Genomic DNA, 14730 nt, shown 5'->3' with positions numbered 1-14730 from the left:
CCAGCCCTCCCCCCCCCCAATGCAGCACTTGCATCCGTGCTTAATCAATCAAGTGTGAGGTTCATACATCTGAAGTAAAGACATAAGATTTAAGCCATAATGCAGGCAAAGCACCGAAGCAACTCATTCCATCATTTCTGAGTAAGCAGCACATCTAAGCGCATGCCGAGAAGTTTTGCGGCAGAGAAAAGTTTTGTCTGTGTGAGGCCAGTACCTCGAACAGTCCTGTTTCTAGGATGGCCATCTCTTCAGTAAGGCTCTCTTAAACTCTGTTTCCTGACTAATGTGCCATCATAGCCTTGCCGTTACAGATCTTGCTGCTCTAATAGCTAAGAGCGTGTTTACCATGATGTCTAGCAGAGAGGCAGCAATCAAACGGGCAGGTGTTTCACGGCTTCGCGGTGATCCTGCGGTGAGGCTGAAATGCGACTCGTTGCCGGGCTGCCTGGTGACCACCAGCTCTGCTGCAGGGATCTGTGCAGACCCAGGGTTGTGCTCTGTGCCTGGCGAGCCTGACTACCTGAAGAAGCAGTTTTTAAACCTGCACTTAGGAGACTCGACTGCAAGTCACTGCAAGACACGACTCCATAGGCTGAGGCTGAACAGGAATATTGCAGTTCTGCCAGAGCAAAGCAGAATTTCAACAGCAAATCTGTTGCTCAGTTTTCCAATAGAGATGCTTCCAGTTGAGCAACCTTCACAGTGGAAATGACACTTTTTCACTAGACCCACCTCCCAAGAGAAACGAGCAGGGTTTTTTTTTTCCAAAGGGCAATTTGCGTGGTGCCTGTACAAGGAAGCATGATTAAAATTTTGCCCTTCCATGCCCTTATGCAATCTATATATATCAAAACAGATGACCTCCCAGCATCTGGGTAGGGGGGATCACTTAGTTATGAGGGTTAAAATAAATTTCTTCTTTGTGTGTAGTATTTTGCTCCACAGACATATATATGAACACCAGTGGTGAAGAAGCCGGAAAAATATTCTTCCATTCTCCAGCTTCCATGCAGTAATAGCTAAGCGTCTTCCTCATCCAAGTTTTCAAGAGTTTACTCAGCCCACTTAAGATTACAATGGCAAAATATTAAGAGCACTTCAGGTCCACGGTAGCACAAAAGGCCTTGCTAAAGCCGACACAATCAATAATGCATATACCTGCTTTCTTCAGCAACCTCCTTTTAGCATACTCCCTTTGAACCCCGCAAGCACTCCCTACTTAAAAATCAATTCGCATCCAAGAGCCGGTCTGGGGCTGTGCTTCTGTTGCGCTGATTGGGTGTGCACACATGCAAAGGGTGGCTTCTTAGTAAGTAAAACCCTTCATGGTTTTGCAGCATAGATTTTTTTTTTCTCTTATGACTCTCCATGTTTATTTTGTCCAGCTAATGTGGGTATCCTTTCTTGATCTCTAGTGGGCAATTGCTGGAGTGAGGGCTTTTTCCCTCCAGGATATGTAGGACCCTTTCTTGTCTGGCTGATTTGTTGAGTGACCCTCTCATCTTAAAACAGAAGTAAAAGCCAATCTCATCCAATTTACTCATGCTAGTTTTGCTGCCACTGCAATGTGAGCCTTTCATTAGCACAGATAATTTTCGCCGATTACCATCTACATGAAAACTACTGTGTAAAATAAAGCTGTGCAATGTCTTCATGTTAACATGGTTTGCTCATTGGTAAGCGCTGCCTGCAAAGCAATATGCCAAAGAAAGATAAATCATTATTAGGAGAGCCAGCATTTAAAATGCTCTAATACAACCCGTTGCCCCCATTCACACCAAAAGTCCATCTGCTGCAGTGTCTTGTCTTCTACAGTGGCTAGTGGAGAACATCTAGGGAAGAGTCTAAAAACAGGACAGTATATTTGGATGTTTGACACAAGAATGCTCTTGCAGGCCCCTGAAATTTGGGGTTAGGAGGATTCCTGAGCCAAACGTGTCTTTTGACTTAATGGACTGTTTTTTTCTTCCATGGCTGCTTCTTGAACCCATGTAAACTCTCAGCATCCAGAAAATCCTGTGCCAAGGACATCCCCAGCGCTCACCTGCTGCAAGAAGGAGGACGTTTGTGTGCTTGTTCCAACGCACCACTTGCCAGTTTCAAGCACTTATTTTTTTTCCTTTTTGTTTTCAGTCTTTCTCTTAATGAAAGGCTACTATAAAAAGCTCTAAGCAATGAGCACTACTAAACTAAGTGACAGTCTATTTAAATGAGCCTCATCAGGCGTTTCTCTTACCAAAATACTATTTTATTCCCTTCTCAGTTACTGTGAGGTGTCATTTCTTTCTGCTAGACCATGATTGAGCTATCAAAGTGCAATATATAGTACTCAAAACCTTCACACAAGTCACTCTGACTTCTCAGGGTCTTTTCAGGCAGTCGTGATTTTGCTTTATTTTGTTATCCTGTTCACAGCAAGTCTTACGCTTTGGCTGAGGAAAGCAAGGCAGTGCATGCAGCACAGAAATATGAAAGCTGTTCGGACTTAGGAGGAGGCACAGGGAAAGAATGAGAGATCCTGGATCATCCAGGATGGCCTGTTCCCTTCCCTCTCCCCTCTCACAGGCAGGACCCAGGCTTCCCTCACATCCCTGCTCCACACGTGACCAAGAACTCCTGCATTTAAAATTCCTGCATAGGTTCATGGAAGCAGGAGCGGGGCCGAGCCCACTGTTAGCTGAAGTGTCTCAGTGGGTGCAGAGGGGATCGCTGACCAGGGAGACGCTGTGGGATGTAGCTTCTCAGGAAGGCAGCAGTAACATAGGTGTGAAGGGCTACAGGAAGGAGAGCAATTTCCCAAAGGCTAAGGAGAGAGCAGGTAGCAGGATGAATGGTTGAAAGGGGAGCTGAAGGCATCTCTTGGAGGTTTGGAGTGACCCCACAGGATGAGGTCTGGGGAGTCTATTATAGGGGAACAGCCTTTGGGGAGAGAGCGCCAACTACAGTTTTGATGCCAGAGTCTAAAATCTGGTCTACTCAAAGAAGTAATCAGAAACACTTTTTTTCTGTATTTCTTTTGTTGGAAGGAGCCATCTAAAAACTGAAGGTGAAAACTATCAAAGCAGAGGCATTTAACGTAGTTGGATGGAGAAACAGAAGCTTTTTTTTTGTCTCAGCCCACCACACTTAGTGTTTTACACACTAGGATGTGAATAGTTTGCAAACACAATGGTGTTGAACCTCCGCACCAGTTGTGACTCTGCCCAGCCTTCTGTACTCATGTAGAGCATGATGTCTACATGTGCAATGAAGAAATGACATTGCCATTCTGATTTTACCTATTTTTGAATGTGAGGGATGGGCAACGCTGACATTCATGTTGTTTGGAGCTGGAAACAAGTCATTCTTAACTGACGTTGACTAGGAAATATTTTATCAACAATTGATAAGAGGCCCAGTTGCACTAATTGAGTTTGCAGGACTCATGCAAAAGTTCCATTTAATCTATTCAGCAAATCATGTCAATCAAGCAACTGCACATGATTGTAATTATCTGTGCCTTTACATTAAAGCCATTCTCCACTAACATTACTCAGGTTCAGAGAAAAGCCAGGACTGGCTTTCTTTTGGAGTATGTTTTTCTTTGAGAAACAGGACCATCTAGTGGTTAAAACAGAAACTATCTTCTTGCTCTGCACGTCACTGCAGAGCACTGAATGAACCGCCTCCCCCCCACCCTAGTTTTCAAATGAAGGTTTGGTTAGCTTGAAATCTGAAAGTGTATCTGAAGCTAAACCAAACGGCCTGTAATTCAGCCTTCTGTGAAGTTAGACTAGGTATCTAGGTTTTTACCACCAGCGTGCTTCCAGGCTGCCCAGTTCCTCCAGGAAGAACATGCTTCCTGGAGCAACTCATGAGCGGCTGGGCAGCTCAGGCATGAGCAGCAGCTCAGCCTTTCCTCAGCACACTGGAGGTTTTGCACCAGAGAGAGCGCTTGGATGGAAAAGAAGCATGAGTCAAGTTTGGCATGGTTATAGCCACCTTCAAAATTGTTCTGCTGATAGCGTACATAGAGTGAACACTATTCATTCTCTCAGCTAGAAAACCCACAGGACAGCCTTCCACACGGTATTTAGGGATGTGTAGCTTCCCAATGCTGCTGGATATTGTAAGTACAGTAGCACAGCAGAAGGAGGGAAGATATTACATCTCAAGAGAAAAAGGAGGAAGGAAATATTTTTCCTCTCTTGCAAGTGCTTAGCATAGTATTCCAGCACTGAGAGATTATTTTCTGGATTGCCAACATTAGGCCAGCACGAGCACTTTTCTGGTACTGGAGTGGAGATGATTTTGTACATATAGTCGTCGTATTGCTGGAAATTCCTCTTGCTGTTTGCCATTTGCCTGTGCTCTGGTATAGATTAGATGTTACACACAATCACTTTGTCAGGCAACTGAAACACCTCTCTGAACACCACATGCTTCAAGCACTAGTTGTCTAGGTTTCCAGGCTGTTACAGAGGACTGTTAAGTGCAAGTGTTTGCCATGTACTGGTAAGGCAGAAAGCAAGACTAGGTCCAGGGGATCTGCCTACATGAGCAATCCTTTATTAAATTAACGAACCTTTCAGCTTTGTAAAGGTTCCTAAGGAATAAAATTTGCAATATCAGAGTGCTGCACATGAAAATAATTGCTGCAGTATGTATTAAAACAATGCCTCTAGGAAATGGAAAACAATGTGGTTCATTCCAGCTATTTCAGAGATGACTGGAAGAAGCTGAAGGTAAGGACATGCATGTGTGTGTACGCATGCAAGATCAGAGGTCATACAGAGCCCTAAATTAAAGCAAGGCTTTAGCTCCTACCAGCTGAGTGAGTTGTTCTTTCCTGTCATAAGGCTTTCTCATGGTATTGCTAGCCCAAGTTTCTGACACAGTGATTTCTGGAAAGAACAAGATTTCTCCCACCTGTCTGGGTTACTCGTTGTTCCTAAAGGGCAGCTGAAGTACTTCAGAGTAGACTTCTGAAGGTGGATTCTGAATTATACAGTACTTTGCACAAAAGTGTATTTTATGGCTCCAGGATGTCGTATTTTTCATGGGCACAGTAGTGAGTGATTTAATCCCTGCACCTGAGTAAGTCATAAATAACATTCAATGATTCACATACAGCAAGACAGATGAACTGAGGTACAGTAAAAGACAAGCAGAGAGATCCCTAATTGCTATTCAGTTCAGCTGGTCTTCCAACTACTTTACTTAAATAGCTTGAAGCCATGATCAAGGTGATTAGAGATGATGTTCTTCTTTTCCTGCACAACAGCTGCCAAGTTATACATCAGTCGTGGAACGGCAAGATTATCATTCCCAACCCAGGACTTTAACAATGAAATCCAATAGGTGTTAGTGAATGAGATTAACACCAGCCTTGGCTCTACAATGATCAGGCATAAGGTGAAACTTAGTACCCGAGTGACAACACGTCTTGCTACCACTCAGCTTTTAAACATATTTCAACTGCTCCTACTTCTTTTGTCTGCTATTGCTGCGCAATGCCTGCTTGCTCCACCCTTCTGCAGGCAGGCAGCATAGCAGGAAGCCCTTGGGACCAAGACTTGCCTGGGTCTATTGCCCCAGCACTGGCTGAAGGACTCAGTCAGGACAAGGACTTATGGACAGCCTTCAAAGGGGCAAAAAAACACGAGAAGTCTGCCTCCAGCAAGATGCCACCTGTGTCTGCCCACAGTTACCAGCTTTTGCTGCAAGATGCTGACACAGCCTGTATCTGTATCAGCCCTAAGTGATGGACGCAAGGATGCCGAGACCTGCAACTCCCTCCAGCGAGGACAGCTGGGAGAAAGCTCTTCACATTGACACAGCCTCACAGAGGCCTCGCTCCAATGGAGGTGGACGTCGAGCCAGGCTGCCAAGCAAATAGTAAGCATGCTTGCCATGGTATTCATTTTAATTGCTACGCACTGCATGCCAAGATGTGCAATCAGGATTTGTTTCCAATCCCTCTGCAGTTGTCAAGGTTTGCACTTAAGAACTGTTTGTTCCGCTTTTATTTTAAAGACAACAAAGTCACATCTTCTTGACTTACAAAGGAGCTTTGTTATCTCCCACACACCAAATCTCTTTTGTTTGTAAACTGTAGAGTAAATCCCAGAGCTGCACAGTGAGCCCATAGACCCACAATGAGAACTAGAGGTACAAAACCATTTACAATGTACGAGGGTTCAAAGTAAGCACACGGACTGACACCGTGAGCAGAGAACATGTGTATACCTGCGGGCTCAGGCTTTGGTTTTGTGTCTGAAGACCCAAGGTCCTCTTATCCTTGGCCAGGCCAGTCCCCACCCTTCCACTGACCCCTCTGCTTGTGCCAGAACAATTGTTATACCATTACATACGCAAAGTAGATCTGAGATTTTAACCTTTCATTTTTAACACAAATCAGTTTGCTGATCTGGTTCATCACAAAGCCCCACACAGACAGTGGTACTGGCCCAGCCAAGGTAACAGAAACTAGTGGCTGTGGGGAAAAAAAAAAAGGGGTGACAAGTCTGCTTTGTTGCAAAGAAAAAAGTTTCAAGGGATGATAATGGGAGAGGAAAAGACACAACAAATTTATATAGAGATGAAAAGCTTGCAGAAATGCATCAGAGCCAAAAACTCCCCACGCTTACTAGTAACGTTAAGTTCTCTGAAAGAGGTGCTCAAGGCATCCTAGAGGACACGTCCCTAACGATGGATGACTTAAGGTTGTTCAGTCTGCCCAGAAGGTTTCTCAGTATCTTGTTCTGAGCCACAGTGTTCACAGACATTGTCCAAATCCTTGCATACCCCATGACTGAAGCAGCTATTTGTCCCAAGCTTTGTAATTAGTGCCTCCCCATCCTTCCATTACTCTCCCAACAGTGCCTTTTCCATCATTTTGCAGCTGCCTAGGTAAGAGTTAGCCAACCCTTCTCTGCAATCCATCCTGCAGGGAAAGGCTTCATTAGCAACAGTAGCAGAGGGTAAGCAGAGGGTTTGTACCTTGGCAAATCGCCCTGTTTTCCCCAAAGGAAAAAGAAAAGCCTCCTTGCAGAATGCCGCCATGAGCAGCAACTTTCTTAGATCAATTCACACCAAATTTCATAAACCCACTGCAGTACTGATCCAGGCCTTGGACCACAGTAGAGAAATACCCCTCTGATTAAAGCAGGCTGAAGCTTAGTATAAAAGCCAAAAAAAAAAAAAAAAAAAAAGGAAATATATGTTCTGGCAGTTGTGCCAATGCAACCAGCGTAGTGTTATCTGCAAAGCCATTTATCACCTCCTGAGGACTGGCAAGCTTTATAACACAAGCACTTCTTTTTAAGGGCAGAGGTTTAAATGCAAACCTTTACCACTGTAGCCTCAACAACTTTTATGCTCTCCACACGTGTAAGTAGTTAGCAGTTAGTCAGCTGGCAGCAGTTTAGGATTGTGAGTTTCCCAACAGCGATAGATACATGGTATTGATTGACTAAGGGAATTCTTCCAGACATGGGCTGCTTTGCAGCTCTGAGTGCATTGCGTGCAGACATCCTGAGCGACGTTGGGAAGCTCTGTGATAGTCAGCCTCAGGGAGCAGCAGCAGCATCCTCTCCATCTGGAAGGGGTTTGCTTCTCAGGCCCCAAAACCACTCTGAACAAGGCTCTACCCACTCACAGCAGAGCCTCCTGGCCTCTCACTTTTCCATCCCACTCTTGTCCTCGCCCACAGAGCAGAGGCAGTGTATGAAGGTGTGTTTGCGCCTCTGCTTGTTCAGGCCATATCACAGGGCAGGAATCTGCACAGCAGCATTTCATACTACTCGTGGCTGGCATCAGGGCACAGACAGCCGTACCCAGAGGCTTTGGAAAATGGCATTACCTCTGTAGCAGGAGGCAGAAGAGGAACAGAGTGAGAGCGGGTCTTCACGGTTTAGCCCCGATGTGTGAGATACAGACCTGTCCAGCTGGCTTTGCCTGTATAGCGCCCTGTGGAAACCGCCTCCAAACCTGTGGGAGCAGGTGGCAGCGAGGAAGAGTGTGAAACGCCCGCTCACCACACCCCCTCAGTGCTCCAAGGAAACGCAATCCATTCCTCACCTCAAACGGTGGACAAACGATTGATAGCAAAGTAAAAAGGTGGCTGTTTACATCCTCTTCCCTCCTACGTGACCCTGGGGTCTGTAGGATTTTTTTTTCCCCTCATTTTATGAGGATCCACAAATTGTACCAAACGAAAGGGACGCACATCCTCTCCCCCCGGGGGTCAGTCAGAGTCACCGCCGGTGAGGCTGTGCCTGCTTGGGGAGGCGCTGGCTGCTGGGCCACCCGCCGCAGCCGCTACCCGGGCGTCCAAAACACAGCGGCTCCACCGCGCTAGCAGGCAAGGCGGTGAGTGCAACTGCATGCCCAGAAAGGGCACCAGCCAAAGGAAAGGCACGTGAGCGGGGAGGGGACCCAGGAGGGGCCCCCCCTTGCCGCCGTCCGAGCCCTGTCTGAGGCCGGCGGGCCGACCTGGCCGGCAGCCGCGCAGGCTGGGCGGCCTCCAGAGACACCGGCTCGAGCTGCCCGCCAGCGGGGCTTGCAGGGCTGCTTCTGTGCGACACTAAGCTTCTAAGTAAGTTATTTCCAGTTATTGCAGGATACTTTCCTCAGGGAAAGCGGGAATTTGTGCTCACACACGCGCAACAAGACGGCAGCGGCCGCAGGCGCCGCCCGCAGCCAACGCTCGCCCAACCGCCTCGACGCCGGCGGCGGGCGGGAGCTGCCGGCGAGGGCGGGGGAGGGCGCGGCGCGGTGCACTCTGGGCACTGTAGTCCCGCCGGCCGGCGCGGCCCTAGATGCTCCGTGGCCGCGGGGCGGGCAGGGACTCTCTTTCCCATGATGCAGCACTGGGGCGGTGGTGGACATCACGTGCCTGGCGCGGCACGGGCCAACCGCCATTTTACGAGGAGAGACGGAGGCGGCTGCCCGTTAGCGGTAGTTCGGGGCGGTCTGCTGCGGGGCGGGGGGCGCCTGGTGGGGCGACCTGACTGCTTTTTTTTTTTTTTTTCCTCCCCTCCTCCTTCCCCTTTTGCGCAGTCTTCTCCATTTATTCCTCTCTCTCTCTTTTTCTGTCTCTCAGATTCTTCCCCCTCCCACTGGTTTTGTTATCCCTCCCCTCGCTGTTTCCCCACCCTCCCCGCTCCCTCCCCTCCCCGCTCCCTACCCCTGCGCTGGCACTGCGGCGCCGGAGACGTGACCGGAGCGGACCCCACCGCGGCCTTTTCTCCACTGCTCCAGCCTCTCGCCGCAGAGTCGCATGTCATCTATCCAGAACCTCCAGTCTTTCGGTAAGAGGCGGCTCGCTGCTTGCTCCCTGCCTTCCCCTGCGGCTCACCTTTCCCTCTCTTTCCTGGACTGGGAGTGTCAGGTGTGTGGGTAACCCCCTCCCTTCCCTGGTGGCACTGAAACGGTTACTGGGGCTGGCTTGCCAACCCGTGCTCTGCCAGCGTTTTTCTCCAGAGAGATCCCCGTTGACTCGTCCTCCTGGTCACTCACCCTGTGCCATCTGTCTGGGGACGTGTGCTGTGTACACACTAGAGAGAAATCCGATAGGAGGGTGATCTCCCGCTCAGCTCCCCCTCTGGTAGGAGGTGCTGTCCTGTCCAGTATTCTGACGCCTCCAACCTGCAGCGTTTGCCTGAATCTCTCCTAGGGCCCCAGGCTGTGCTTTTTTTGTCAACTGCACTCCCACAGTTGTAATCTTGGGTGGCAGAGGGAGCCTAGGGTTGATATTGCCTTGACAAGAAAGGGTATAATCAGCTTACTACTTCATTTCCTATAAAGAATCTCTTTGCTTGTTAACCTACTGCAAAACTGCCTCATCTATATTGTTATCCCCTGCTCCAAAACCTGATTTATGCCTTACAAGTGATACTGTTTATGTAGATTGAGTTATATAGCTAGTAGGTCATTTGTCTTGTATTAGTATGGAAGTTGTACCTTGCTGGGCTGTGATTCTCCACGTTTCTTGATCTATATGCAACAAGTGAGCAAGTAACTCTGTTAAGATAACGTTGTCAAGGTTTTGATCTCAGCTTTGTCTCTGATCTTCTGCACTTATAAGCAGCATGGAAAAGTTGCGGTAACCATGATTTGAGAACTCATCCCATGCTTAGGAATGTGCTACCCAAAGGATTTGTTTAAAGTAAACCAATGTTATCGCCTACAGTGTTAGCTTTACCTCCAGTCTAGAATCCTAAACTCTTTGTTAAGTCCAGTTCCCCTTTCTCTTTAATCCTTTCTGTGACTGAAATTTTCCATCAGTGTTTGTCCTACCAGCTGTGAAAACGGAGCTGATCTCCTGCAACTAGGCTGTACTTCTTTCTTGTGGCATTTGCACCCCCATGCAGCTTAATGCCTTCGTGCTCATGTCATTCTTGATTCTGTTAGAGCCAACGTGTCTGCTAAACTACTTCTGTTCCTATTCCTGCTCAAGTTGTGTTCTTTTGCAGTGCTTGTATCCAGTGGATGGCAAAACTTTATCTGTGTTTTTAGACTTATGTCTCAAACTTCCATCCAAAACACCTTAAACTACATAAGTTTAAAATGCTGAACTTGCTCTTTCTGAAAATCTGACTCTTTAATATGTTCCTGATTAGTATCCGGAATTAATAGTGGTAGATGAAAAATACAAATCTTGACTTAAGGCACTTCATGCTTTAAGACTGATTTGGAGGAGTTACTGTTTAGAAAGCTTGTAGGCCTTCCAAATAAAATATATAATTAAATGTGTTTTTGTGGAAAATAGAAAATAAGTAGTATAACCTGAAAACCCATCTTTGCTCCCTAAATACATGCTTGTTTTGCCTTTTTACATAAGTTGAAGCTTGGAAGAATTAGAGAATGGACTTTTGTGTAGACAAAGTATAAACGAATTGTAATGATTCTTATCTGAAACTACCTCCTAGCAGAGTCATACTGATTGACACACAGCTTCTGTCATCTGTTGGTGTCTGTTGCTATGTCTTGTTTACGTTAGTAGGCAGACACAACTTAAATGCTGGTAGTGTGGTAGTCATCATGGTGCAAGAGTTCTGTTTTGGACCTATAAAGCAGAGCCTTTTATTTTTCTGTAATTATCAGCTCATCTAATGAGATATCCTCCCCAGACAGACCTTATTTTACTTAAAATGCATATGACTGTGTGTAACCCTAGGTGCACTTAATATTCTCACTGCTGGAAATGAGCATAACTCTAGTCTAGGAACTACTTTTTCAGATGGAGGGCTTCAAAATTTATGGTTTATAAGAAGCAGTGAAGTCTTAAACTGATACTGTAGCTGAATTTCCAAGTAGTTATTAAAGAAACTAGATGCTTAATAGCTGGCCAGCATTAGGGTGAGTTACTAGACTGGTTAGACTTAATACAACTGAAGAAAAAAGTACTCAACTTAATAGTGTATTCTGGAACAGGGAAAACAAAATGGCAAGATTATCCCCCTAAAGCTCTTAGTGAAGTGAGACACTTACCTGCTAGTTTTTGAGTTTGGATATGTTCTTTCATGAGCATTACATATGATTTTTTTTACTCTTGCAGACCCCTTTGCTGATGCAACTAAGGGTGACGACTTACTCCCAGCAGGGACTGAGGATTACATTCATATAAGGATCCAGCAACGAAACGGAAGAAAGACACTAACAACTGTTCAGGGAATTGCAGATGATTATGACAAAAAGAAACTTGTGAAAGCCTTCAAAAAGGTGAAATTGTTGCTTTGATTAAAAACTAAAGATGTTATGTAAAGGAATATGATACCTATAAAAATATTCTTCCTCTTAACATTAATTTCTTTCTTGCCAGTGCCCATCACTTTCATATTCGGGTTGATCCCCTTCCCTGTTTTTTTTTCAAAGCTCTTGTCAGTGTCCAGTGATAGTAATCTTTGCCAAAAAGTGAAATGTTTCTTTCCTGTAATACTCCAGTAAATAGAAATATATTCTGAGTGTTCCATTTAAATCTCACAGATGTCTGGCATTATTGATGTGAAGAATCAAATCAACTTTAAGTAGAATTTATTTTGTGTTTTTTATTCTGTTGTAGTTGGATTACTGTTGAAATAAAGGTCTTGAGTTCTGCCAAGATAAAAGCATATTTACTTCCTGTTTTAAAATAGTGTGTTATTGAAAGGCTGTATCTCGTGACTTTGTTTTCCGTTTTTGTACTGAGTATTGGCCAGTTGCTTCTGCACGGTAGCTGATCTTGTCCCTGCTTGGATTTACTATCCACAGCTTAGTTTGTTTTTATGCATCACCAGATATGTTCCATTTGCTCTCAAAACCACTGTAGAATAAATGTAGCCTTGCCTTTCTTGGCTTCAGGATTTTAATAAGCAGCTTCTGTGACAAAATTTTGCTGAAAAGGCTTACCAGCTAAAATCATAATGTACATTAGAATCTTACGGTATGAATGTTTCTCTCTAGAAATTTGCTTGTAATGGTACCGTGATTGAACATCCTGAATACGGTGAAGTTATCCAGCTTCAAGGTGACCAGAGGAAGAACATCTGCCAATTCCTCTTGGAGGTGAGGCACTGCAGATGAATACCTTGCAGTATTCTAAACCTCTCCAGAAGCAATAAAGATTGACGGGTGACACTGATGTTAATCTGTTAAAGATGTCTACTGTAATTTCTTTACCTTTTCAACTAAAAAGCAAAATGACTCTTGGAGCACCGTTAAATGAGAGTAAGTCTCCAGTAAGAATCAAAATGGTTTGGAATGTTTACCCTGCAGGAACATATCATTTGTTCTCTGACAATGCAATTTAAGCTTTTTGTCTGTAAAATGAAGTGTTTGATGCAAATCATAATTTTGAGACTGAAAACACACGGGATTTTATCAGAAGTACTTACTAGCTTACTGCTGTAAATCATGATACTGAGATGTTAAACCATCAGAGAATAAGTGCCAAGACTGAATAAGAGGATTTTCCTTGTTGTGTGATGAATTCTCTTGTTTAACCTAAATGCATTTTGGAAACTAGAAAGCTGCTTTATTGCTTATCTGTGGTATTAAAATTTCTTTAATCAGAGTATGCAGTTCTCATAACTTGATATCAGCATGTGAGCTTTACTCAGTTATGTTGCTTTTCTCCTTTAGGTTGGCATTGTTAAGGAAGAACAACTGAAAGTTCATGGTTTCTAAAATACTCTGCGCTCTCATGAAGAATCCTGCAGTATTTGTTCTTGCCTAGGCTGGCTCTTTTGTGGAAGATGAATCTTTGCAGTGAATGGACTTCCCTATTACCTGAACATTTAAAATTTGATTCACTTTTGCATGATTGCATGAAACATGTGATATGTAGACTAGAAACACATAAGAAAACTGCAGTAAGGTGGTAATGAAGACACTTGTGAACTTTAGCACATTTCCAATGGAAATGATTGTTCAGTTTACTACTTTGCCTGACTTAAATGTGTGGGTTGTAATAAAACAGTGTGTGTTGTGATAAAAAATAAAAGTTTATTCATATATTTTCTGAGGTATCTGTAATCCTTTAGCTTAAGTTTCAAAATAGGACACCAGCCTTACTAAAGAATGGCCAAAATGTTTTGTGGCAAGCGTAGCTTACTGCTTATTGAACAAATTGGCAAATCTTTGTGATGAAGTATTAGCTACTCAGAAGTACATGAGCTTGATATGATCTTTTGCTGTAACTGTAAGACTAAAGCTTTAAAATCTTTTGTGTAGGTGTATTTCAGTAGTAGCGTGATAAGACGTTAATTGTTTGAGTAGGTAACTGGTTCTTCCCTCTAAACTGAATTGCAGTGACTATGAAATATCAGTATTAGCAAGACTAAACTAAGCTGAACTCCTTAAAGCTGCTGTTGCTAAGATCATGCTAAACATCTAGATCATATATGGGGCTCCCAAACCACTTGAAGGACATGCACAGGATTTTGTATCCTTCCCGTTACGGAATGAGGGGAAAGATCTTGAGCTGGCTTCTGCTTATGACTGTTTCATGTTGGCAAGCAGAGTGCTTTAATTCACGGTGTTAGCTGTGGAAGTAAGGAAAGGAGCACGCTCTGCACTGACAGGTTTTTTGTATGTATGTCATTGCAGCCTCTAAATCAATATTATGGGAGGAATCCGGTGTGAAAAGTTTTACTGTGATTAATTGTTAATCCGAAGATTTTTTGTTACGGGGTTTGGGTATAACTACAAGAAGTTAATTTAGTCTGCTATTCTATCAGACAATTCATTCAATAGATATGTTCTACCAAGCTTTCCATCTAATTTTTGTTAACTGTAAACATTTGCTATCCAGTTATTAGACCACATCTTTTTATAGAGTGAAGTGACTTCATTTTCTGAAACACGCAGATGCTATCTTCCATGTGGGATAGACATTGAAATGGGCTCTGCATCCAGAAGATGCCAAGCCTGGAAAACACAATAGTAGTGGAAAATGTTAACAGACTTCTTGTAGTAGTGCACATTCTCACAGGGAGAAAGAGGCATTTCTTGACTGCTGAGGCTTTTAATAGCCTATTCAGAGAAAAGGAGTTGATGATGACCTAAGTAAACATCAAGAATAGGCAAGACTCTATTTCTATTAGCAGTGTCCCTACTTAGGTTCAGAGACTTGCCTTTCTAAACAGTAGCAATCAATTTATGGAGATCTTATCTGAATCTTTTTTTATATTTCTCAATTCAGATAGTGCTTTATGGCACTAACAATGATTAAGGGAGCATTACAAAGCATTCATACATCAATTTCTT

General features: G+C 44.3%; 1 protein-coding gene across 3 annotated transcripts; it reads left to right on the top strand.

Annotated features, from left to right (window-relative positions):
- Window positions 1-8450: 8450 nt before the first annotated feature.
- Window positions 8451-13478, top strand: EIF1B (eukaryotic translation initiation factor 1B). 3 transcript variants are annotated; one of them, XM_068935687.1, is made up of 5 exons: window positions 8451-8578; window positions 9086-9293; window positions 11543-11706; window positions 12427-12528; window positions 13105-13478. In XM_068935687.1, exons 2-5 carry the CDS (start codon window positions 9263-9265, stop codon window positions 13147-13149), a joined length of 342 nt encoding a protein of 113 aa, XP_068791788.1. In that variant the 5' UTR covers window positions 8451-8578; window positions 9086-9262; the 3' UTR covers window positions 13150-13478. The 3 variants fall into 3 exon arrangements, with proteins under 3 accessions (XP_068791788.1, XP_068791786.1, XP_068791787.1); XM_068935685.1 differs by lacking the exon at window positions 8451-8578 and adding an exon at window positions 8760-8940; XM_068935686.1 differs by lacking the exon at window positions 8451-8578 and adding an exon at window positions 8866-8979.
- Window positions 13479-14730: the final 1252 nt, after the last annotated feature.

The sequence above is a fragment of the Struthio camelus genome, chromosome 2 (assembly GCF_040807025.1).
Source record: "Struthio camelus isolate bStrCam1 chromosome 2, bStrCam1.hap1, whole genome shotgun sequence".
Lineage (NCBI taxonomy): Eukaryota > Metazoa > Chordata > Aves > Struthioniformes > Struthionidae > Struthio > Struthio camelus.
The sequence above is the reverse complement of the archived record's forward strand: the minus strand, read 5'-3'. Positions and strand labels throughout refer to the sequence as shown.

What these genes read in the sequence shown, in the direction of transcription:
- EIF1B (XM_068935687.1), top strand. Translation starts at nt 9,263, where the DNA reads ATGTCATCTATCCAGAACCTCCAGTCTTTCG. An exon ending in TTGTGAAAGCCTTCAAAAAG is followed by an intron (nt 11,707 to 12,426) that starts GTGAAATTGTTG and finishes GTTTCTCTCTAG; the next exon opens with AAATTTGCTTGTAATGGTAC. An exon ending in TCTGCCAATTCCTCTTGGAG is followed by an intron (nt 12,529 to 13,104) that starts GTGAGGCACTGC and finishes TTTCTCCTTTAG; the next exon opens with GTTGGCATTGTTAAGGAAGA.